Below are 23584 nucleotides of genomic sequence, written 5' to 3'. Positions count from 1 at the left end.
GAACAACAAGTGAAAAGTAAAAGGAATCAAGTAGCAAGCTTTGGCCGATTCCGCTATCTCATACTCGACATATGTTAGCATACTGCAAGGACAAAAGGATCGATAAATGTAAGCAACTGAGTTGAATTAGGACAACAATTATAACATAGTTATCACGTGTTTCAAAAGCAGGCTGACGAACTTCACTGCCGTTGAAATAGGCGCAGACCCGATCTCTCGAAGCCACACGCTAATACACTCTTATGTAGGTTACAAAGTCAACGAGTTTACCTGTTTTCACTTTGAGACCTCAAGAGCTTTCGAAGACGAAAATGGAGATGTCGTTCACAGTGACAAGGGAAACCTGTAACAGGCCACTGCTGTGCTCTTATCGACTTTGGACATATGGCTTATATATAATATAGAGCAGCCAAGCCTATCGGTACCGGTAGGGATTGGAAAAAAATCCTAAATAAATCAATTAAAAGTCTCAAAAGATCTGAATCTCGGCGTGTGCGAGCTTGTCGCTCCTGATTGCTATTTTCATGTAATGATTGTTTACATAAGGAACTCTGAGTAACTTTGACAAGCACCACTTGGAACCCAAGTTACCTGAAAACTGACATTCGTGATTTCCATGAACCTATGAAGGGTATTAGACAAAACTCTAGTCAATACCTCTCACATAGCTGTTTTGAAAAAATCCCGTTGATTGAAAAAAGCTTCATTGTAAAAGGCCATCAATGTCTTTAGGTTCCACAGGTTCGATCTGGTCAAAAAACAAATATTTCAGGCTCTCTGCCTGGCTCTAGTGTCTTTCTAGACGCTAGGCATCTTTTTATATCGCTGGCCGCCTCCAGCACGAAATGACGTGCGCCTACGCCCGGCTAACAACTCAGATCATTTTAAGTGTCCCTAAGTTAGCTAGCCAAAATACATTACTAATACACCATAACGGGGACAGCTTCTGTTCGCCTAAGCTTCTACGCTTACTCCAGTTATATCTCCAGTCGAATTTGAGATGCATATCTGCAATATTCGACCCTTGTGGTCGTCACGCCACGTGCTCTAAATGTGCAAGTCGTGTACGTACAGGTTCATCGCCGTACGAGGTGCTACGTAGAAGCTCTGTAACTAAAACGTAAACAAATACGAAGCATCTATGCGGCCTCTATGCGTTATGTGGCTGATTTGAAATGGGCGGCGAGAATTTGAGATTCAAGTTTGGACGACTGGTAGTAGAATCGTATCTGTGATGCGGGTGTTGGCAGCGTTATGGGAGTAGCAACAGGAGCAGTTAGAAGAGATAATTCAGTGTAGGGGGCTACAGTCCTTTGGGTACAGCGAGGGGTGTCGGGTAGTATCTGGGTGCGAGCGGGAATCACGTATGATCTGCTAAGTGATTTGAACCCTCCATCTGATCACTTATGGATCAGGCGGCTGTTCGAAACCAGCAGGGGGTTTTGGGTTTAGGCTAGAACAAATTCGGGATCAACCGACCGCTAGAAAGTGAACGGGAGGAAGGCTGGAACAGGAATTGAATTCAGAGGAGGAGTTGAGCCGATTGAATCGAACAGTGATCCGAAGGAACAACCGAAAAAAAAAACAGTCAGAATAACAAGCGCTGGTAGAGGTCTGTAGGTGTCAGAGAAGAGCTGACTGAAAACTGATGAAAGGGAAATGGGGGTTATGTGCTTATCGCTGTTGCTCGAGCACCTTTAACCCTAAGAGGCTTCTTAATTGACCGGCTAATAATAGATCAGCACCTACGTGGTTCCGTGGAGAATGCGACCGAGAGAAAGAGTGGGGTACCGATTTAGAGAGAAATCCCGCAGAAATCACTTCTGATACTTCTCGTTCGCGCTTCATTTCGTGTCTTGTTTCTACGCAGGCTGCTATAAGATGACCCGACAACTGTGAAACAAAAATAGTTGTATCTGCAACCCCTACCTTCGGTTCGGTAGACGCTGTAAAAGTACGGGTAGTGCTTTTAGGTAAAAAGCAGTTCCACTTTAAGGAAATCTGAACGACTAAATTGTGGTTACTCACCTTTCTCTGGCAACGTCTAAACTCAAGCTCTCTGCCCGCTGGGGCAATATGCCTATTTCCGGTTAATCGAGATTTCGAATCCAACACACGTCGCTTACTGGAGTGAAAGCATCTCGTAGTAGTTGCGTCAATGCTAAAAACCGTCGCATCTCTATCTGCGCTCCATGTCGTAGCTTAGACAGGGCAACAGATTTGATTCGCGTTTACCTGACCTATTCACGGTTCAATTTTTTCCGTTTTTGCATGTCTGCGTGCATCTCCATATTGATACAACGCGTCCAATGTACATAGAATTCAATGAGGTAAAATTGACTTTTAAGTGCAATGTCTGTGTTTAGTATGGCAATGAGCGCGATCACACACGAGATGATGACTTTCGTACCAGGTAGCCTCGATAATAGGGCAACTGCAATTTCCCCAAGCCGGTGTCCGCGCATACGGACCTATTATTTTTCCCTGGCCTCACATGATTTTGAGAAGCTGAAGCACATGAACGTACTCCACATTTATAATTCAAGCAGCTACAATGATCATGGTGTGGTGTTTCGGATTGCCGCTTCACCGCAATCGAGCTTTATATAGGAGTCCTAATCCTTCGATTAATCATCACCATCATCATCACCATATATTGTCGTACAGGAACAATGTTTACATTCTCATATGGCTTTCTGACCTGTTTTGTTGAGGATGTAATCGATCACGGCTGGCACATCAATAGCGATGAACTCATCAAATGAAAAGTCCCAGAACCTCATGTCCGACGGAGTCATATTAACATGCTTCCTCCCATAGGTGTTTCCCCGTACATTGCCAAGCCAGACGTCAAACCTAAAATCGACACAACCCGACAGGCGCAAAAAAGTTAAAAAGAAAATGAAAAGTGTAGTACAAAATAGCGAAGCTTTATTCGGCGAACGTGAGAAATCTGAACGCGAGTAAGTTTCAACTTGGTTACAATAGCCTTGTATAATACATCAGCCTTACCTCAGAATTGGTCATTATTCCGTTATTATTTGGGATACTATCGAATTTGATATGAGCTAAAACTTGGTTTATATAGTTTGCTATACACATGTTGTCATATATAGTTTGTTATGGTTTTTATAAACGTTAGCTAGTTCTTTATATAGACATTGTATTTTATTTGTACCTCGAAACACACGAGTTTAAGGGAATTTCAGAAGCATTGACTTGATCTACTATTGAAGTTACTATTAATAAAATTTAGTGTAAAATACCACATTCACCCTTGGTCAGCAAGAATATAGCCGAGCGACTCATCAGGGGGGTTCGCGACGAAGTCGAATGATGATGAGAGCAGCCCGTGCTGAAGATATATTACCGGGCGAGAGCCGTTTGCTGGTCGACTTGTGTAACGGCCATAGGGAATCCGTTGAATTTCTGCGGTCAGTTGTTTAAACGTACACATTATTACTATTCCTGGCATAACTAATGAACTTTGTGAATGAGAGACCGATGTAACTGAAACACGATTAAAGCACACGCTTCTTATGGCTCCTAACGAAACGATTATTTGAGGTAGCTGACGCTAATTGAGAAGAATTTTACTTCTAACTATGGAACGGTGGATAACTTTAACAACGCGCTTTACTAATTCCGATACCAGATCTCCTTCTTTTTCGATCAGGTCGGGGTTACTGGCGGGCAGCAGTGCTGGCTCTGCCCAGTGACTAGCCTGTTAGGCTGATCTTCGGAATTGTATCCGAAACTGCGGCAACTTCATCGTTTGATTATTTGTGCTCATCATAGATACAATGTATTGATACGCTTAGTACCATTAGAGTCGAAAATGATTTGAAATTAGTAGATCTGAGTTCAGCCTAAACAGAGATTTTCAGAAGCGGATATCTGTAAAACTAGGACATCGTGTATTATGCAACGATCCTAATTGAGACTTTGTTATAACACTTCTCGTAATTTACTAACAACTTCACTATAGCAACTATAACGCTGGAGCTCAATCAACATATTTCTGATGCATTCGTTTATACCTGACCTTGAAGTTGTGCGCGGTAAGAAACTCTGTTAGAACCTTAATCAACTACTTAGAACATACGTAGTCACAACATAATGACGCAAAAATGAGCGAGCGTGGGTGGGTAATTATCCGTATCAATGAGAAACACTTTGTATAAAAGAGGTAGCGCGAAGTATTTGGCTAAATATTTTTTTTTAGAACAAGGCGACTGGCCTCGTCGGTATGGAATATAAATTCTTGAACACTCGATCGGATCGTATCACTGATCCGATGCAGCGCCATTACAGACCCGTGCATAGTCTGGATTAGATGACCAAATATCATACTACCTGAAACGTTCAGATTCGCATATTCGTCAATGGTATAACTTCAGCCACGAAGACACAATACTGAAAGGTCACGTAATGCCAATTCGACTGTTCTACGTACCTAAAATACGTTAACCCACTTTGCAGCGGTGTTGTTGATGGCATCTGATCGAGTACAGACCCGCCACGGCCACGATCCGATCAACACGACAGTTGATCTTCTAATACCGACAACTTTGAATTACATATGTCAGATTAAATTACCAAATAAAAAGCATGAGTCATTTGTTCGCGTGGATAACCTATAGACAGCTTCGACTTTGGATGCTGTCTACTGATAGGAGCCGATATAGCACGAATTCGTCCTTACGAGCAGAAAAAGACAGTGTCCTATATAGAGGGAAGATCCATAGTCCAAATATAGCAGAGTTAAACTGTTCTTGTCATTTCTTTTTCTTTCTGTCCTGCTTTTTTAGCAGAGATAGCACAAGAACAAGTAGTAATAGTAGTATTATAGCTTCCCGCAGCCAGAAGTAGACCTAACCATATGGCATTTTTGCATGATCGACTGCACAGCTGCACGCGGTTTCAGTGTGTGCCCGCAAGGTGCACCCGATGCTAAGTTGATCGCCCATAGATAGCGATCACTTGTTTATGCCTCGGACGTTGGCCTGAATGCGACCAAACAAGGTCTTCAGTGACTCCTTTGATCTGGTTGATATATAGTACACAGATTATGCTTCCTGCAAGATACCAGTCGACCCAATTAAATATCTGTTGACAGACACGTACGAACTAAATGAGGAGACCTTTTCCGTCGAGCTAACCTAGCTTTTTTTCGATAAATATAAATCACGCGAAGTTGCGATCCACATTTACATTCCGATTCGCGTCTCCTACCTGCGAGACCTGCCAGCGGGTTCAAATACTCGCGCCATAGAAAAAAATCACTTCCGTGTTATCCTATATATTATCGAGCGTAGCAAGATAGATAGATGGATTCATATGGGCGAATTTTTTTCGGGTCGACGCTGTTGGATTAACGGGCACAACCCACATCTGTCCTCCAAAAAAAAACGAGATTCAATAATGTAATAGGCATTGCCAATTCAAATCGATCGGATCAATGTCCCCGAAGTAGTTGCACTGATCGCCGTCTGTTTGAACGCACGAGAACGCAATTCCAGTTGGCTCAAGTCGAAAGAGAGCTGAAGCAGCACCACTTTGGCTCGATCCGAGGCGACGAAGGACGGATGCAGGCTTCGTATTTTCATCGCATCGTTGTTGACGGCTTGGCCTAGCTACGACTGGTTGACTGGCTGGCTTTAGCAGTACGGCCGTTTGGTCGAGTGGTAGGATTTCCCTTTCCGGTGATGACGGGCAAAAGCCCTGGGCACCCGTCCTCTGACGTGTTTGGGAGTACCGAACCATCCAACGAGTCTTGGACGGTTGAGGGCGCAGCGCCTGTGGGGGATAGAAACGAGCACTCGGAGGCTACGCACAAGCCATCGACAGCGACACGAGATGAGGTAGTCTACTTGCGCAGGGTTTGTGGAAGACATGCACGAGGGCTGGTTTGTCCCTGCTTGTCTTCGCCTTAGTGGTTGCCTTGGTATGGTGGTTTGTCAGTCGGGCATAGCAGTAAGAAGGCCCAGTGAGGATGCTATTTGGCAGGTATTATTATGCAAGGTACGCAAGAGAAAGCGAGGCAAGGCGCCAGCTTTGACAGAGCCTATATCCCCTGGCAGTAGCATTTTGATACGAGTATCGGCGGAGATGGAGGACTCCAGAAGATTAGGTGCATTCCCTCCTCAACACTAAACCAATTACTAGCTACAGTCGAATTTGATAGATTGGTCTATAATGCGTAATTGTATCGGCATGAATGTATGCAGACTGCACATGCGCGGCATTTTCCCGTCTTAAACGTTTCTTTAAAATAATTCGACTACATGCGTACTTCTCTTGAAAAGAGCTGATCGACTTATTTATGTTTCGCTTATCCATAGCAGAATGTAGTTGAAGACTGAAGAGTCTTTGTAGTTCGACAGGCAATAAGTAAAGGTATAATTTGTATCCATAAAGTCTTACTTACTATAGTAATCAGGTTACCCTCTGATGCTTGGAGCTTCAGAACGTAATAGAATTGCATCATGTTACACAATGAAACAGAATGTTACGATTTCCTTAATCCTTAAAGAAGTACCAGCCTTAATGGAAAAGGTCGAGGATTTTTGGGGCTTTCCTTTAAGGAATCGAATTACGTATTAGTCTTTGATGACAGACAGTCGATGAAATGTCTGAAAAGTGACACTGCGAGAGGGTTATGACACGTTTTTTTCTTTACAGGCGTAGTCTCTGTGTCGTGCTATGTTAAAAAAAAGACAGTAAAAAGAGTAACGTATAATCTTCAAGATATTGATAGTAAGTGCGTTTGAAGTACGTTCTTATATTATACGTCATCACTCGTATAGTAATTACGAAGCCTGATGATTTTTTCAAAGCACAAACCAGCTTGAATATGCTTCAGCCGTTAATGGCCTGACAATTGACGAAGAAGCAGTTCGCCTATTTTGAAAAAAATCTGCTACAAACGTTCAATGTTTTACAGCCCATGACGGTTATTAAGGGATAGAGTACACTCCTTGGATCCAGGATGGACGGACGCTAAAAGCAGTTCACAATCCAAGCTTAGTCTCGAACCAGTAGGAAAAATCCAATGGGGTTCTGTTTCTTATTGCAAGGGAACGAACAAAAGATGAGCACTTCTGTAATAAAACAGCAGTACTTCATAATGCCACTAACAATAATAGTAGCGTTATGGTACTACGATTTGTATCGCGAATCACCAAACGATAGGGACGAATGCGGCGAGCAGTCGATTTCCACACAATTTTTTAATGCGACGCAATCGTTTTTTCGCGCAGCGTAGAAGGTCCTACTTATCCGAGGGGCCGGACAAAACACAAGCCGATTTACGTCCATCGAATCGGGTATGTGCATGCGTAAACATTCATTGCTCTAGATCTATTGGATCTGCTTGGATAATACAATATCCTAAGCTTAGAAGGACGCCTACCGTATTTAGTTTACTGAACATATTACAGTAACCTAGATATAAGTGACGTCAAGCGACCTTAAACGTACTATGTTTTGGTGACGAGTCTGTATGCATCAAAAGACTTATTTTTTTTATTGAACTGGTCGGCCAGTAAATGATCCCTTTGTCTAGGCAGCTACACTGCCATGACGCCATATTGTTACATAATGATGGCTTAGCGGGTAACGTATTTGCCTCCTAGAAAATGCTTAATAGCGATGCTAGACGTAAAAGTGAAAACATAGAGACATCGTTACATAACAATACGCTAGAAATAGACAATTTTAGGATCAAAATCATCCGAGCGACATTTGTTTAATGCATATTTATCCATGGTCACATATCCATCCTAAACGGTCAGTCTCTTTATCAATGTAAAGGCTTGTTTCTTGCTAAAAGCTAGCACATGTTAGCTGCTATATATATATATATATATATATATATGTATATATATATATATGCGCTTTTAGTTCGAAAAAAGCCTCAATTAACTTGTTTATAGTAGTAGTATAGTAGTAGTTATCTACGCTGGAAGCGTGAGGCTATAAAAGGACAATTCTTTTAGTCCATTCGAATTGAACGTTTTCATTGCGCTACACACGTTCTTCTAGCTTTCTCTAGGAACTATTCCCGCTTTGTCCGGCCATACTGGATCGTATTCCGTACTTGTCCGCCGACCTCCAACTATGAGAACGTGTGTCTTGGTTTAGCACTAGCTATTCGTGTGGCCCGTAGCAGGAGAAGGCAATAACCCTTATTCCCCTCCTATCACCAGTGTCCTCCCAAGACGAACAGCGTCGTACGGTATGTATATTGCGTGCAAAGTTCCTTCGAATCCATAGTGGACAACGTTCGCATGCAAATGCTGCATAGAAACCACCATCTCCAACCATTAGCTCTAACACCGGTAACTACAGCCTGCAAAACATGCATGGCCACCATTTTCCTGCAGAGCATTCAGCGGCTTATGGCCGCAGGCCAAAAGAAAGGTCTTTAAGCAAACTTCGAGCTGTAATCATTTATAGCCCCCCCCCCCCCCCCCCCCGGTATTGGTCATTGAAGACTACACATTATCTAGATATCTATGTTTTTTTACTGAACTGCGTCCACAAAAGTCCAAGATCTAGCATTTAATTAAGAAAATTAAAACGAGTACGCCACTGGGAAACTTACAACGCATGCACAGCGTTTCATAGAGGTAGAAAAATCTAAGTCAAACTTATCGTTAAAGCTTAGAAATCATCCGTGCTTTTACTAGTTACCCAGCAACCTGGTAACCTGACAAGCTGATTCCAAGAAAACAAGCAGTTTGGGCTTCTGATCAAGAAATCCCTTCATCGGCCGACGCCAATCTTTCGCGATACCCGTGTTCTAACCTTTCCTCAAGTAAGACATACAGAAGACAAGGAGTCGAGCCACATATAAGTCGAAATTAAAAACGCAATCGTTAAAAGCTTTACCGACGTGAATAGGCAAACTCGTTGGAAAACCACAGAATGCCCTTCGGGTACAGTTAGCGTACCGTTAAATCGCGTACAAGCAAAAGAAAAAAAATAAAATTTAGAATAAAATAGATATATTCGAAGCACGAACTGCAGTCCGTTAACACTTCAAACTCCTTTAGCCTTTGAACGTGACGTTTTCTACAGTTTAGTCGGTTCGGCAGCGTCGGTGGATGGACATTAGCGTTAGTGAGCCGGCTGAGTTGAAATAGAAGTCAGTCGAATCCGCTTTCCCAACGGGTATGGGTGCTGATGGGGGATGATGGTGCCGTTAACGTACAAGGCACCATCATTCCCACTGCTAGAATATATCATTTCTTTTTAAAGCAGTAAAGGATAATACGCCACCGATTAACCAGGTAAAGTGGCATGCCCTCTCTTAAACGACTTGATGGCAGGCGGTCGAAACGTACTGCTGCAAATAGGATTTTACAGGTACAGAATTTACATTGTCCACAGACATTGCTAGGACATCGAACTCATCCGCTACAATATAAGTCGAATGAACAGCTTCAAACAGCAAGTGTCGCTAACTTATTTTCGATTGTAACTTAGAAAATTAGTAATTTTCTATATGCAGGTGTTAACATTCGCACTGCTTGTAACATCCGTGCGTTCGTGATACACCAGCAGAAGCTGCCTTTCTGACCATGTTACCCAGCTAACATCAGGTAACAACTATACCGTACACACAAATATATTGTTATGACAACCTAATCATATTTATAAAGGCGTTTGTTAAAGTCGTAAACAGTAATAACTGTCCCTAGTGTTTCATCAGGCTTCCATCGCATTAGGACATCAGTAAAGAGTGCACTAAGGACTACGTTTACTTCACAGCCTCCACGGCCGGTTTTCATGTTTGCAATGCACTCTGCAATTGAAAGCAGTGCGGTAGCAACAGCGTCAAAATTATAACAGTTGTCTGGGAAAAACAGAGCAACAGTAAGGGAAAGCAAAGAAAGCCGTATGCCAAGCGCACCTGGCCCTACTGCGGCCTACTGCGTCGGCATCCCCCAAGCGTATGCCAGCAGCACTTATCGAAAGAATGACGCGATCGCAAGCTTGCTACAGTCATCGCACTGCGTGAAATGAATATATATATATATATATAGAGGAAGAGAGAGAGATCTAGTTTTGCTGCCAAGAATGTTTGTGGCTCTTGTTACAGCCTGAGAGATAGGGGGTGAACAAGGGAAGCAATGAAGAGACCATGATATGGCAGAACATTTTGGGATTATTCAAAACTTACCCACCCAGCCATCCAACTATTTAGTTATCGAGTCAGCTACACCCTTTCAACCCACAGAGGCAGACTGCATAGAAGTAAGTATCAGTCGACGCGCTAAAGTTACTTTTGCTTCTGAAATAGCAGTAATGGCCCAAATACGATAGGGCGGCAGCGTCCGCTATAACCACAACAACCAACAACGCCACGAAATCACGAGAAAATGGCGCAGGACCGATTGAAAATGTACTCTTACGCACTACAGCAATTTCTTCCAGTGTTGCTAAAACGACTCTTTCTCTGAGTATGTTTTCTCTGTGGGGTTTTGCTATTGCCGCAAAAACGACGACAATAAGGAAAAGGGACACGATAACGTATCATGTACGAAGTTCGCAATTACATTAAGTATGTAGTAGTAGACCTGTGCAAGTAGCGATGTGTGATCGTGGCCTAGCTATAGGCAAACGTTTTGAGAGGGGACGTAACTGTTTGTTGAACAGGGATGAACTGATAGAAGGTAAGAGGTAAGAAGGTAGAAAATAGATTAGCTGGTAGCGGTACGAGCCAAGCTTGTTGTTGCACATGTGCAAACGTGTCTGTTCCATAAAGTCGACACTATAAACATCATTACTATATCCATATAGATGTGTACATCATTAGAAACAATATCACTAATGCTGTTAAGTGTATCATTTAGAAGAATATCGTCGCTACTAACAAGTATTAGTACTTGAATTTTGATTTTCTCGTTTTCCCATAAAGTTCTTAGTCTATATACGTAAGAGCTCAAGTTCCTGGTAATTCATACTCTTATGAATGAGGAAATACGACAGGTAATCGGCAGTGTAAAAGTTTCGCTGCCTTTACTGTTGTACCCATAAAATGATTTGACCGTTGTTAGTTTAGATTGCAAAAAGTCCCTAGCCATACTGGCATGCAAAGCACTGTTACACGTTGAGTTGAGAACAATTGGAGTCAGAATCCAGTAACGACAAAAGCAAGAAGACCCTATGGAAGCCCTATGGTGGCCCTATGGAAGGGAAAATCTTCCTGTAAAACGACATTTAGGACAACGCAGGCAATTTCGTTTAGAAAATCATTGGTGTAAATAGCACGTTCACGAAAGTGTTTGCAAGGGAAGAATTTAAGGACGGCTAAATACATCTCATACAACATTTCTAGTATGTGTGTTACCTGTTCGATTAAGAGAACTCTTCTTAAGGCTCTTGTTTTCTATCAGCCGTGCCCGTAACATTAATCCAGAGCCAGAAATAAGGAAAATGGCCGGTTATACTTTAAAGGGACATTACTTGCGGTACATTCGCCATATCTTTGCACAGTCCATGTGAGCTAACTTCTCTTTATCCGATTTGTTAATCGTAGTTGTTTTCTCTCGCGGCCATACTTAACTAAGGCAATATGGCGCATTCACCATTCTACTTTACTTCAGCTTTATTTCGTTCTTTTCCTTTTAGAACAATTACATTCAGAGAGAAATACTTTGAAGTGACCTGTGCTTGTTTCGTATTTCTTCTATCGGTTTGTCAGCTGTCGGTTGTACGAATCAACAGCGAAGCGATGCCATCGACGATCCTGAGAAAAGAGACAACAGGCAGACGCGTTCAAAATAAAGAGTGAGACGTCATCGGATTGGTTTAATGCGTCGATTTGTCCGATCCGTAGCTAATAGCTACCATGAAGGCGACCAATGTCGACCTTGGTCGACAACGCCCGAGTCTGTACTGTAGGCGGATCCCTTCAGCTCCGATCGATTTTCCTACCCCCGATCGTCTTCCCAATGGTTTCAATTCGAACGATTTCAAGCGACCTGCAACTAGTCATTGGTCTTTGAATGTTCTGCACGTCACGGCAGTTCGACTTGAGCGTTGTGTCCGGGAATCTTCATAGTTTTTCGATAAACGACCCGGCGTTACTATCGAAGTCGCTGAAGCCTCCAAAGCTGAAGACTCTACCGACCGACGAAGTGACTACGAAGAACACTAGAAACCCAACTACGGCATGGGTGTAGCCCTGTCTGTAATTCCATGCACCCCTCATGAATTTGCTTCGGCGCTTGCGTTGTTGTCCTCGTGCCTCTACCTCTACCACTATAGCGAGTCTTGCCTCCAGCTTTGGCAGCATGCGTTAGCCATTAATGGAAGTAGCTCTGGGTTTTCGGGCGGTTCTAGAAAACATGCTGTGCGATGCGGAGGTATAGTAATCGTATGAGATGCCGGTGCGGTGGCCACCAAAGTAACGCCGAGCGAATGAATTAATGATGATGATGAGTTCGTTTAAAGAGAACAGCCTGGCTTGCCTTGCTTTGCGTCGCCTTGCCTTGCTTTGCGTCGCCTTGCCTTAGCTTGAACGACGAAGGTTACAGCATACGGACATCTGCAAAGGCCGCGGGGGCAAGAGTACCAACAGTCGTTCTTGTAGCGCTATTAGCAGCTGCGGCGGCGTACTTTTGCATTGTTCACCTTTTACGAAATAGCACGCAGAGTCGGTGGGTGAGGGAGCGAAGACAAGTGGCAGATTCGTTGCTGTCTACGCGGATGTTCTGTAATGGCATGCCTTCGTGTCGCAGATCGCGAAGTACCGCCGACGTCACAACGGCGGCCGTTTCGCGTAAAGTGGCCGCTTTGTTCCGGCATTAAAGGGTTCATAATGGGGTGCGGAAGGTTATGTATGTATACACGCCATAGTATAGTTAGGGCGATGCGCCACTAACAGATAGAAAAACTAGAGGCGGGCACGCAAGAACGCCAGAATTCTTCTGACTTGCTCGAACGGCGAGAGAGATCTCTGACGGAAAGGTTTCGGAAAGTCTGCTGGTAGTATTGAAAAACCGAGAAGCGATACGAAACAAAGGGGCGGGGCGGTCGAAGTAACAGCGATGCATAATTTGCCAGCTAGAAACGCGCCCTATGGCGTGCGACGAGCGAATCGGCGACCTGACTGCAACGGAAGCTGAAGTTAGTCTGGCAGCATGCTCAGCATCTGACGAGCGAACGAACAACCGACAGAGATGGAATCGGCAGTTGTAGCGGCAGCGGTAGAAGCCGGCGATCGCCTGTGAGAGTGAATAACAAACTATGGGCTGCAACGAAGATATCCGAGGGAGTTTCACAGGTTCCGCCGAAAGAGACACCCACGCATGCCAAAACATCGCAGCGCAGGAAACACTGCTCGGGATAGGAAACTAGAATCCACCGATGAGCTGGAAGAAAGAAGATCATGAGGTAGCAATCGAGAAAAACGATTCGCGTGAAAAGGAAGTTAGTTACAAAGAAAAATAAATAGTGGTAGAATGAGGATGCGACGCCAACGAGACTGAACACGCAGCGTCGAGGCAGGCAGAAAAATCCACGGCTAAAATTAAATTATGCATAGTCGACGTGGCCTGCTAAGAGGAGTACAAAGCTTTTTAGAGACGGAAAGTCAGCTAGAAGCGGCCGTTGCTGCTCTTGTCCTTACCGCTGCATACATAGCAATTGACAAGAGTTAAGAAAGGGAGCTAGGCAAATTAAATGTCAGGACCCGGGGGTTGCCGGGCTGGGCGGGTGGTAACGGCAAAGAGTCAGGACGCTGTCTAGGAGGTGGCTAGAAGTATCATTGACCACTTTCTTTCCCAGCTGACCCTTTAAGCTAGTGACTTAGTAAGCCAAATAGGGGGGCAAAGGTAGCGGGAAGGTAAAGTCGTTTAGCCAGGGAACTGATCTAGCAAGCACGAGGTCTTGAGGGAAACGGCTGAATTATCAGTGAAGGTCGTCTAAAAAGTGACGCAATTGCACGTGCTATTAGTTTGCAGAATATGACAACGACGGATTTTTGCAAACAATGGGGTACACTGTTCCCGTACGTACTAATCACAGGGACCACAAATAGCCGGAGCAAAGAGACGCATTGCGTTGTTACAGTCAACCATCGACAGCTACTAGCGTTTTGCCCGTCCTTTTTATAGGGGTCTAGGATGGACGCTGACGCAATGAGCGTATGACAATGATATAGTGGACTTGTATAAGCACCTGTTTGATCTGGCACCTATATCTCCCTAAAGAGGACACTGAATCGGTTGAATTCTGTCATTATCGGGAAAAGTACTACCACTGTTTTAAACAGTGCCATCGAAATTGGTGACTGTGAACCGTTATCTGGGAACATAATTCCCAATGACTATTTATTACGACGCAAACCTTTTATTCTCATTGTATATGACCCGATTTCGGTTTCCGGCTTTGAACTGGGATTCGATTGCGTAATACACATACAGACATACATTCATCACCAGTGAAGTCCCAAACGTCTCAGAACGCACCAGACAAGTACTTAGAAGTGAAGCCACTTGTAGTTTGGTTGGCTAACGCGCATTTCCTGCATTACTATATTAGCTATGAATACTCAGTGTGCGGTCACCGCTAGCCCAAATCCGGCTTATGAAGAAAATAGTTACTGCAAAAAATCACGAACACCAAGAATGATGACGATATAGATAAAAATTGGATTAATAGCTATAAAAAAGATTCTTACCATACCGTTGATGGCGGATCTGTTAGAGAAACCTCATATAATTCTAGTAGATCATGCCCCGGCTAGATAACTTCTAGTGGTTCACATTTTTAGTGCTATACCGAAAAATCAGTCCCAATAACCTGGTTGCACAGAATAACCCAGGGCCTATTAAAAAATGATGCGCTTGGTAGAAATTATTCTCAGCGGCTCGGTTCACTTAAGCATTATTGTTTAAAAGACGATACTGCTCAAACAATACTGCTAAAAGACAGTTCAACGTTCTGCGTCCATGTTTCTGCTATTGACTTCGTAATTTTGTTGCGAAAATTCTAATTGAGAAACATCCATGACAAGTCAGAGTAAGATCTGGTCACAGACCGATTTCTGACAGAATTTTGTATCATATTATTAATACTGTAGTAGCGCTAGAGGCAATCAGACTCGTTTCGGATTACAAGACGCTGTGTTTGTGTCGAGCTTATTCAACTCAGACCTTTATTGAATCACGGAATCTTTTGCCTTTCTAAATTTCTAAAGCGGAGTAAGCAGTCTATTTTGCAAGAACGCAGGTCATACGAAAGGCCACTGCGGAAGTGTTGAGCGTTTCTCGCGCAAGATCAGTGAATGTTTTTTTATTTTAAAAGCCACCGCGTCTATCGTCATGCTAGAGATTATTCAGCGTGAATCGTCAGTGAACCTCCACCTCGTCACTGCCCTTTTACGTAGCTGTCGTTGAGGGCTTGTCAAATTTAAACATACTACCAGTCCACTATAACTACTATTGGCTTCAGCGTTAACAATAACTAATCAACTCCGGTAGCGGGCCAGCCACATCGTCGTTAACGCTACCACGACCATCTAGCTACTCAAAACCTAACAGATTTCCGCTATAGTCAATTTCACTTTGGTCGCCAGTGAAACGTTCTTTGGGCTCGAACATGAAGCGGCCCCTTTCGACTTGCCCGCTGTTTTTATCCTGTGATACGATAGAACAAGCCGGCACCAACGACCAACAATACACAGCGAAGCCGTCGCATTGGCAAATAGAGTGGTCTTGCACGAGTCTAAAGGTGTTGTGTCGACGTTCAGTGTTCAGCTTGATTCCATTATGGCCACTCCGCGCTGGCACTACCCTGTCTGCGCGGCCTGTGCTTGCCATAGACACACTGGTTTGACATGACACATCTCAGAAAATCCCAAACCCTCGAACGAACGTTTGTTACGTGGCTCGCGCAGCTTCTGAACGTGACGAACAAAGGGGAGCCGAGTAGCTCGCTAAGAGCTTGTCGAGAGTTGCTTTTCTCGCCAGCAGCAACAGCAAAAAAAGTAAAAAAAATTGATCGAAATATCGAGAGAATGCGTAAGAGAGAAAAAAGAATAAGTATAGTATGGAACGTAGCCTCGAAACGAAGACGACCGAATTGGTGCTATTCTGCGCCTTCCAAAAAGTTCTTGGTTAGGGCGGGCTCGACTCTTCTAGCGGAGGGCATCGCGGCGTCAACGACGAAAAGAAACAACTCGACGCCAGTTGAAAGTCGCCAGTCACCCCTGTCGACTACTTTTTTGTCGGGCTGCTGAACGCTGAAACGGCAGTGCAGGAGAGGAAAACCGAGGAAAGGATCGCTGTAATACGCTGAACAGCCAACCGTACCTGGTAGCCAAACCTTCCGGCTCTGCAGTTTCCCTTCATACGTCACTGTCGTAGAGGCAATTCGCGTGGAGCAGAGCTGCACAGTTCGCGACGAGCGCAAAGCCGACTGGCACAATACCCTTCACTCGAGTGACAAAGTACGAACGAACCATGGGGCTGGCAATCCGCTCCTTCGGTGACCCACTTGCTTCACGGTTTGCATGCGCCGCGAATACCAAGAGGATGTCTCAGCTGCTCAAGCGTAACAACAGCGTCAGTTGCGCTGTTTGGAATGAAATGGTGGATCGTGTCTAGATCATGGCGAGGCAGGCCTCTGCAGCAGACTTTGATATCAACCATTCAATCGATGCGCGTGGTCGTACGAGAATAGACGGTAACCGTATGAAAACTCATTTTTGCTGAAACACAGGGACGAAAAATACCGGATCAGAATCGGAGCGTCAATAAGGATAAGATCTGGTCTGGGTTACACTTGTTTGGTATTAAGTGTACTGGGGCCGCTTAAGGCTTCTATAAAACATGATGACATATTCGTGTACGGCTGTTATATGCGATTTGAAGATCAGGGATGATTAAGATGTTTTATTAAGGGACTACTACGTCTTATGATGCACGAAGCATTAAAAATCTGTTTTGATTTTCGAGCACTACTACGATTGAGACAGGTTTCTTTCGACTAGCAATTCCAACTACAACAGCCGTGTGGGTATGTCGGTAACAGTTGTATGGATAATATTTTTGCTGACGCGCGCAAATTTCTCGTTGGATGGATCGTAAGAAATTTTTCCGAGATCTTTGTAAGAAATACAAAAACCATGCTATAGCGGCCCACATAAAGCTGCGCGAAAACGATACGTAAATTCCGGTCCATTAATTGTAAATTAACTTCAGCTTACACGTGTACGTAAATTGTGCTATACAACAAACCGCTAATAATTTGTGTATGGGTCTTAATAATGGGTTTTATGTTCAAGGATATATTAATTGAAAACATGGTAAGTGTTGGATTCAGGTTTTGAGTCGAATCTTCAAAAATCTTTGTAAACACAATAGAATCGAGGAATCTTCCACGATTTCATTTGGATACGATGTCTAATTGGATGTTACACCGAAGGCAATGTCACCTTTAAATTTTCCCCAAAAAGGTTAGTTTGCTCTAACACATAAACAACAGAGTCATACATTTCACCGATAAAGTAATCCTATTCGTGTATATATATATATATATATATATATATATATATGCTAAATAAGCTGTACAGACGGTACTATGAATTTTTTCCAGAAGTGCTTAACTTTGGTAGCAGTGGTGATCCTGGCGGCCTTTAGGCAGCCTGTCTTAAAAAGGTTTTTGGGGAAAAAGTAAAAGAGCGTTATGCCTCAGACCCCAAACACTTTAAAATGCTTTAATAAGTTTCGGGTGGATATGTATATAAGGTTAGACATGAACATCTTGTTTTTATTTCTAATATATATCCAAATAAAAACAACATGTAGATAACAAAAATGATAACAGCTAAGAGGATACTTTTGCCCAGGCCACTATTAAAACAATTTGCTGACTCATGCGACAGACCGCCGGTCTTCTTCTATTTACAATTAAAATTTGGAAAACTGCACGCCTAAAAGCGACTAGTCCATGCTCAATCATAGGTGCATATCCGTGCAATGCATCTTTCAAAGGCTCGGGAACATCGCCTCAAATTATTGCAAAGATATTTTGTGTTCTGTCACAGCTGAGATCCGTTAAACTTCACCATGCCCATATCTCTGGCCCTCGGTGACTGTAATTTCAGTGTTATCGTTTCTATCTGTCTTTTACTTCGCTCCTTCTATCAGCCGGAGGGCCTTTTGCCTTCTGGGCTTGGGGATTAAACGCTGATTATTGAGAGCTTAAACCAGACACTTCGGGGAAAGGGAAGGGTGATTCTACAAACAAGGCTTACCGGGCCCGTTTGGCCATGTAAGCCCGCTGAATTTAGCCCTCTCGCTAATGCCAGTACCTCCGCTTTTGCCGCTTGGGGCAGGGGAACAAACGGGGTTCTTGAAGCACTTCTACCAGAGATATTTCCTTCCGTGCACGGTGCGTCAAAATGGCTGGCGTTTTTACTACGATGTGCCGAATGCTGCAGCCACTGCAGGTGGCTAGAGGGGTCTATAAAGGTAGCTGAGGTGGTTGAGAAGAGTAGATGGTTTACGAAAATTCTTATGCATTGTTGTCCGCTGTTCGTTTCCCGTCGACTGACACCAGTGATCTGTTCACTGCGCAATGCGTACGGAGAGTTGTACTAGTAGTAAGTGCAAGCCGGCGTTAGGTAATTGCGATAGAAATGTTGCGTCGCTAAAGCTATTGTTAGCGTATACAGGACCCACCAAAATGGTATTTAGGCGCAGCAATGATTGTCATGGAATCAAAGGGACATAAGTCTTAACGCCGCGTAGCCTTCGAGCCGAGACTAGTAGGAAACTCGTATGTACTGTTGTCACTGAAAAGAAGGCGTTATCGAACTTCTACTGCAATCTAGCTGAACTCCCAGGTCTCCTAAGAGCGAATGGGGAAAGCACCGCCAGACGGGTTCTCATAGGAAGCCACCACCGGTCTGCACTTAATTACCAAAGCCGAACTACTAAATCCTAACCGGAGCGAATGTGCGCACCATTCGGTCTGCTACCTGATGTGAACTTCATCTGACTATAGTATATGATTTTTATATCATATCTGATTTTCTTTGTAATCAGACTTAATAAGTAGTGGAAAGCGACCCCCTAAGTAATATGAAATCGCAAGGTAAAAACCAATCTACATGTTCGTAATACAACATATATGAAGAAAGAACTTTTCAACCCACTAGAACAGAAATGTCGATCTGAGGTTGCTTCCAGCTTCGAAGTGATGCATCGCGGATGAAAATTAGATCCGAATGCTTCGTCTAAGCTTTTCTATTTTGCAGTCTACTATATGCTTAAAATGGGGTAGGTAGGGAAACCTATATTTGTGAGTTTCTTGACTTCTGCAAGATACCCTTTACTCGTTTTTCTCTGCAGATGCATAAAGTAAAGCTGCGACCCAAAAACAACAGAAAATGTAGTTTCAAATTAAACAAAGCCATCATCGATTCGGATTAGTCTGGTTTGCAGCTCATTTCAATAGCACGGTCGAATTACACACACGAGGTACACAATTGGTATGGGAAAAAAAAAGCTACTCCATATTATATCGTTATCAAGGTTTCACCGGTAACAACAGCCCCGGGCATCATAACATAGGATAATGTGAATTCATATTCAACAATGTGAAAATAGAAATATGGGAGATTGAATGCGTCCACTCGAAGTGTTCATTCGATCCTCCCATCTGCCATGTACCGTTATCATACATGCGCTCAATGAGGTCGTATCTCAGATCCATATATTGGTTTGAAGCTCGCACATGCGATATTTCCTTAACGATGGTTTGCCAGTATTCTTCCTCTAGTAGAAATAATAGAGTTGTGATCCTAGCTGACGCGGATAGACGCGACGAGACGAGACCGCACCAATAAACTGGTGGCACCATTAGATGCTAGTCGGTGACTCTTCTTCCGCTTTCATTTTGTTAACGCCCTAGGTCGTCAGCGCGTACCATTGCGTTACTGTACTTTATGTAAGGCCATAGCCTAGCCGCTGGGATAGAACCGTGAGGGGTGGTCAAAGCTTTGCTGGCAGATCCGGACACCCTTTCTGCCAATAAGAGGGCAGAAGCCGGGAGTTGCTGGTTGCAGGTCGCTGCTGCCCCCGGATCATCTGCTAGTGGTGATGACGGCACATAGGCGAGGAGATCTAATCCATTACTCCCGACTCCTCCTTACGCTCCGTTTCTGCCCTTCGCTGAACTTGGAGGTGATTGTAATTCCGGCCTCGAAAGACTTCTATAACTCGGCCGCACTGGCTAGGACCAGATCCCTAAACCAGGCGGATCTCTTGCCTTTTAGCTTCCCTTATAGCAACGCATTGGCAACTCCCGCAGACCCCCGGCCCATATTGCCGTTACCGCGACAGGCAGGGAATGCGACTGGCTACCGCTTACTCAGTCTCACAGACTATGCGTCTCGAGGGTTGTTCTCTCGTTTCTCCGTTTGACCTGTTTGGACCACCGAAAGACCAACCGGCCAACACCGAGACATACAGAGAGAGAAAAAGCAAGCGAGAGAAAGTTATGAGCAGAGCGAAGACCCCGTGGTTGAAGAGGCGCTCAGCAAGCACAGAATCTTTGGCTTGTTTGGATCTTGTGGCCTTCTCATCATTTTGCCTCGTGCTTGCAGCCTTCTGTCTGCTGTGCAGCCGTCGTACTGTACGTGAGATGGAATCATTCCACATGGCTTAACCTACCAGGGTTGGCAGCGGCGGGAGACGCAAGCTGCTCCAGCTCGTCGCGGTTGTGGTGGTAGAACTAGCAGTAACAGTGGAAGCGGCAAGGCCTTTACCCCTCACAGCAACCGTCCCCAAATGCCATCCGAGTAACGAAGCCACGCTACAGTAGGCAACGGCCTATGGTGGACGAGAAATGCTGAAAGCCACACAAGCTTCGTTCGTGGCTTGTGACCAGGGTGGCGGCAGCGGCCTCTGCCGATAAGGCCTCGAAGGCTTGCAAGCTTCATTCTGGTTGCCCCTGCTGAGTACAGCTTCGTGCAACCTGTTAAAGTCCTCGTACGCTTAGCAGCGGTCTGAGACTTTAGCCGTTGTTTGGCTGTGTTCTACTGTCTAGCCAGTCATCACCTTGCCTGCTGCGTTCTTTTGCTTCTCTCAGAAACCCAAGAGCCCGCCCCTGGCGACGCTGTGACTACTCCGTCCGCCACGTTTTCGATGTTTTGATCCCCTATTTGTTCCCAGTTTCGTGTAGCCATTTGCCTGTGTCACAACATTTCCGAGCGTCAGCGTCTGATAGTTGTTGTAGAGTTGGAACGATTGACAAACGGTGGCGAATACATGAGGAATGATTCCTGCTTTTCGGCCCTGTATTATCATGATCATCATGGGTATCATGACTGATGTCGCGATATTTATAGCTCTATTGTTACTCGCGTTAGAGCTGAGATAATTTATGGTTATAACAGTTGTAGCAGTTGGTAGAGTTTGGGCATGTATTCTTCTATGGGGAGTGGACTAATTGTGCTCACGTATCAATATGTAGTAGATAGGGAAAGGAGGATGTGATTGCTTTATTTGTCATTCTTTTACTGATTTCATCGTCTGAGTATCTGAAATGTACATCGTTCCTATACCTACTCTAGATTCAGGTCGGTGCACATCAAGGCTTTATTGTGCCGTAACCCGTTTCAGGCGCACCAGGACATTTAAAACAGTACATGAGCCTCTGGACGGTGGAATAGCTCCTCAGCAATGTCCTTTTTGGTGAACGAATTTTTTCTTCACCAGTTTTTCTATTGTGTCGGCTGGTGTCCAAGGGCCTAAAGATTTCTTTGTGCGCTGTTTTTGTTTCCGTCACAGCGAAGTCACCTTGGATGTATTGTTCATGCACAAGTCTATTTATGTTCGTTACATGTTTGATGCTGACTAGCTCTAGCGATGAAATATCAACTATTAGAAAACCAGGTTCATTTTACACTGTCAGATGAGATAAAGGAAAGCAGCCAATTGCTGCGTTGAACCTCATTTACGGGGAGCGACAGTTCCGAGGCTGTTTAGCGCCTTTTCTTCAGGATTTTTTTCCCAAGGGAATGGCGTTGTCATGAGAATGTCTCGAAAGACAGACAGACAGACAAATAGCTTTTACCACTGCAATGCATTGTTTTTTGGCTATATATGGTTCATGGAAAGACTAAAGTGGAGTTCATTCTCTTCATAACTTAGATATAAAGAAAAAGAACAAGACAAATAGAGGCAAGAGAAAACAACGAGCAAGAAGATCACAACGCTCAGAAGCTCAGTTTTGTTTGATGTGGATAGTTGTTATTATTAGGAAATCAGCTGACGCTTCCTTCGGGCCTGATATACACGTAGGGATGCAGTTGGCTGGAATAATAGTTTTCTTCGTTTTAATATTATTTGTACACATCCTCGTGTGGTGATTTCCATGTGTATTTGAAGAGAATCATGTCAATATTTTTTCGAAATATATATGTCATAATAAAACTCTGATAAATATGATAAACAAAGTAAATACACTTGTTACAATTAGAGATTGCTCTCACGAGGCCATTAGATTAAATTTATCTGCTGCTCATAATCATATTGATTTGAAGAAATACGCTCTTCATCGGCATGCCTCACAAGCGAAACGATACATATAACTAACGTTAGCTTTCTACGACTCTAAACGGACCTGTAACAATATTAATATGATTTGAAAACGTATACATTTCGTAGTTTCTAGTGATAAGAAAACAAACCGGAAAGCGATAAATCAAATCCTATAGGAAAACCTCTATGAGAACGGGTTGATCAGGACGGAATCACTACGTGTACAGATTTTGCCAGCATGCCAGTCAAAGTCTTCCACGAATAAAGTGATTCCGGTGATGAATAAACACGGTATCTTTCCATTGCAAATACTACTAATTACGTTACTGACGTGAATCATCAGTATAGTAAAGCCTTCACGTTGAAAAACAGGGATCGCTCTAACAAATCTCCTTCTGCAGACACTTTGAAAAATGCAATGACAGTGCTCATAAAACAAATTTGTTGCATTGAAAAATAGGATCACAGGGTTTAGAAACCAGCAGAAATCGTAGCACATCATTAGACAAACGAAGTGAACAGCCTTGGTCCAATCGAGCGACATTTAGACCCCAAACGATATGGTAACGATCGTATTGTTCAAGATGGCGTCTTTCTCCCAACTCGTATCAAACATGCTCCCAGCTATTGTGACTCCAAGAATCTAAGAGTTGGCCCCGAAATATATGAACATATGCAGCCACCATTGAAATCACCTACCGAGTATATAGCCATCCTTAGTTTGGACGAGGTGGTTCTCGGCGGGGTAGCCGTACCGTTGAATAATCTGCGAACAATTCAGCAGTTCATCGGGGTCTCTGAGTCGATACTGTGAGTTTAGAGGGTCGTGATAATCGCCGGTACCTTCGAAAAAAAACCGCGTCAAATTTTCGATATCATAGTCTTCGAGAGATAATTCATCAATGCTGTGCGCTGGACTGTCATTTAAAAGGGTAGCCAGGGCACCCCCCACCAAGGCGATAGTCATCACCCGAAACACCCTAAACAGAAAAAAAAAAGCAAAAGCACGAGAAAAA

General features: G+C 43.8%; 1 protein-coding gene and 1 long non-coding RNA gene across 5 annotated transcripts in view; both read right to left on the bottom strand.

The window, feature by feature from the left end:
* LOC111243725 (lysosomal acid lipase/cholesteryl ester hydrolase-like) overlaps nt 1-23584 on the bottom strand; it is a 46934-nt gene that overhangs the window by 15179 nt on the left and 8171 nt on the right. For all 4 annotated transcript variants that reach the window (XM_022789713.2, XM_022789716.2, XM_022789715.2 and 1 more), the window contains 3 exons: nt 23268-23548; nt 3276-3429; nt 2702-2856 (listed from right to left, as the gene is read on the bottom strand). In XM_022789713.2, the coding sequence (XP_022645448.1) occupies nt 2702-2856; nt 3276-3429; nt 23268-23548 (590 nt within the window). The remainder of the gene's footprint in view (nt 1-2701; nt 2857-3275; nt 3430-23267; nt 23549-23584) is intronic.
* On the bottom strand, nt 11593-16469 carry LOC147757366 (uncharacterized). Its single transcript, XR_015321984.1, has 2 exons — nt 16329-16469; nt 11593-13385 (listed from the first exon to the last, which is right to left on the bottom strand). It is a non-coding gene; the product is annotated as an uncharacterized LOC147757366 (long non-coding RNA).

The sequence above is a fragment of the Varroa destructor genome, unplaced genomic scaffold (genome assembly GCF_002443255.2).
Source record: "Varroa destructor unplaced genomic scaffold, Vdes_3.0 BEIS01000002.1, whole genome shotgun sequence".
NCBI classification, from domain to species: domain Eukaryota; kingdom Metazoa; phylum Arthropoda; class Arachnida; order Mesostigmata; family Varroidae; genus Varroa; species Varroa destructor.
This window is presented reverse-complemented; position numbering and strand designations above follow the sequence as displayed.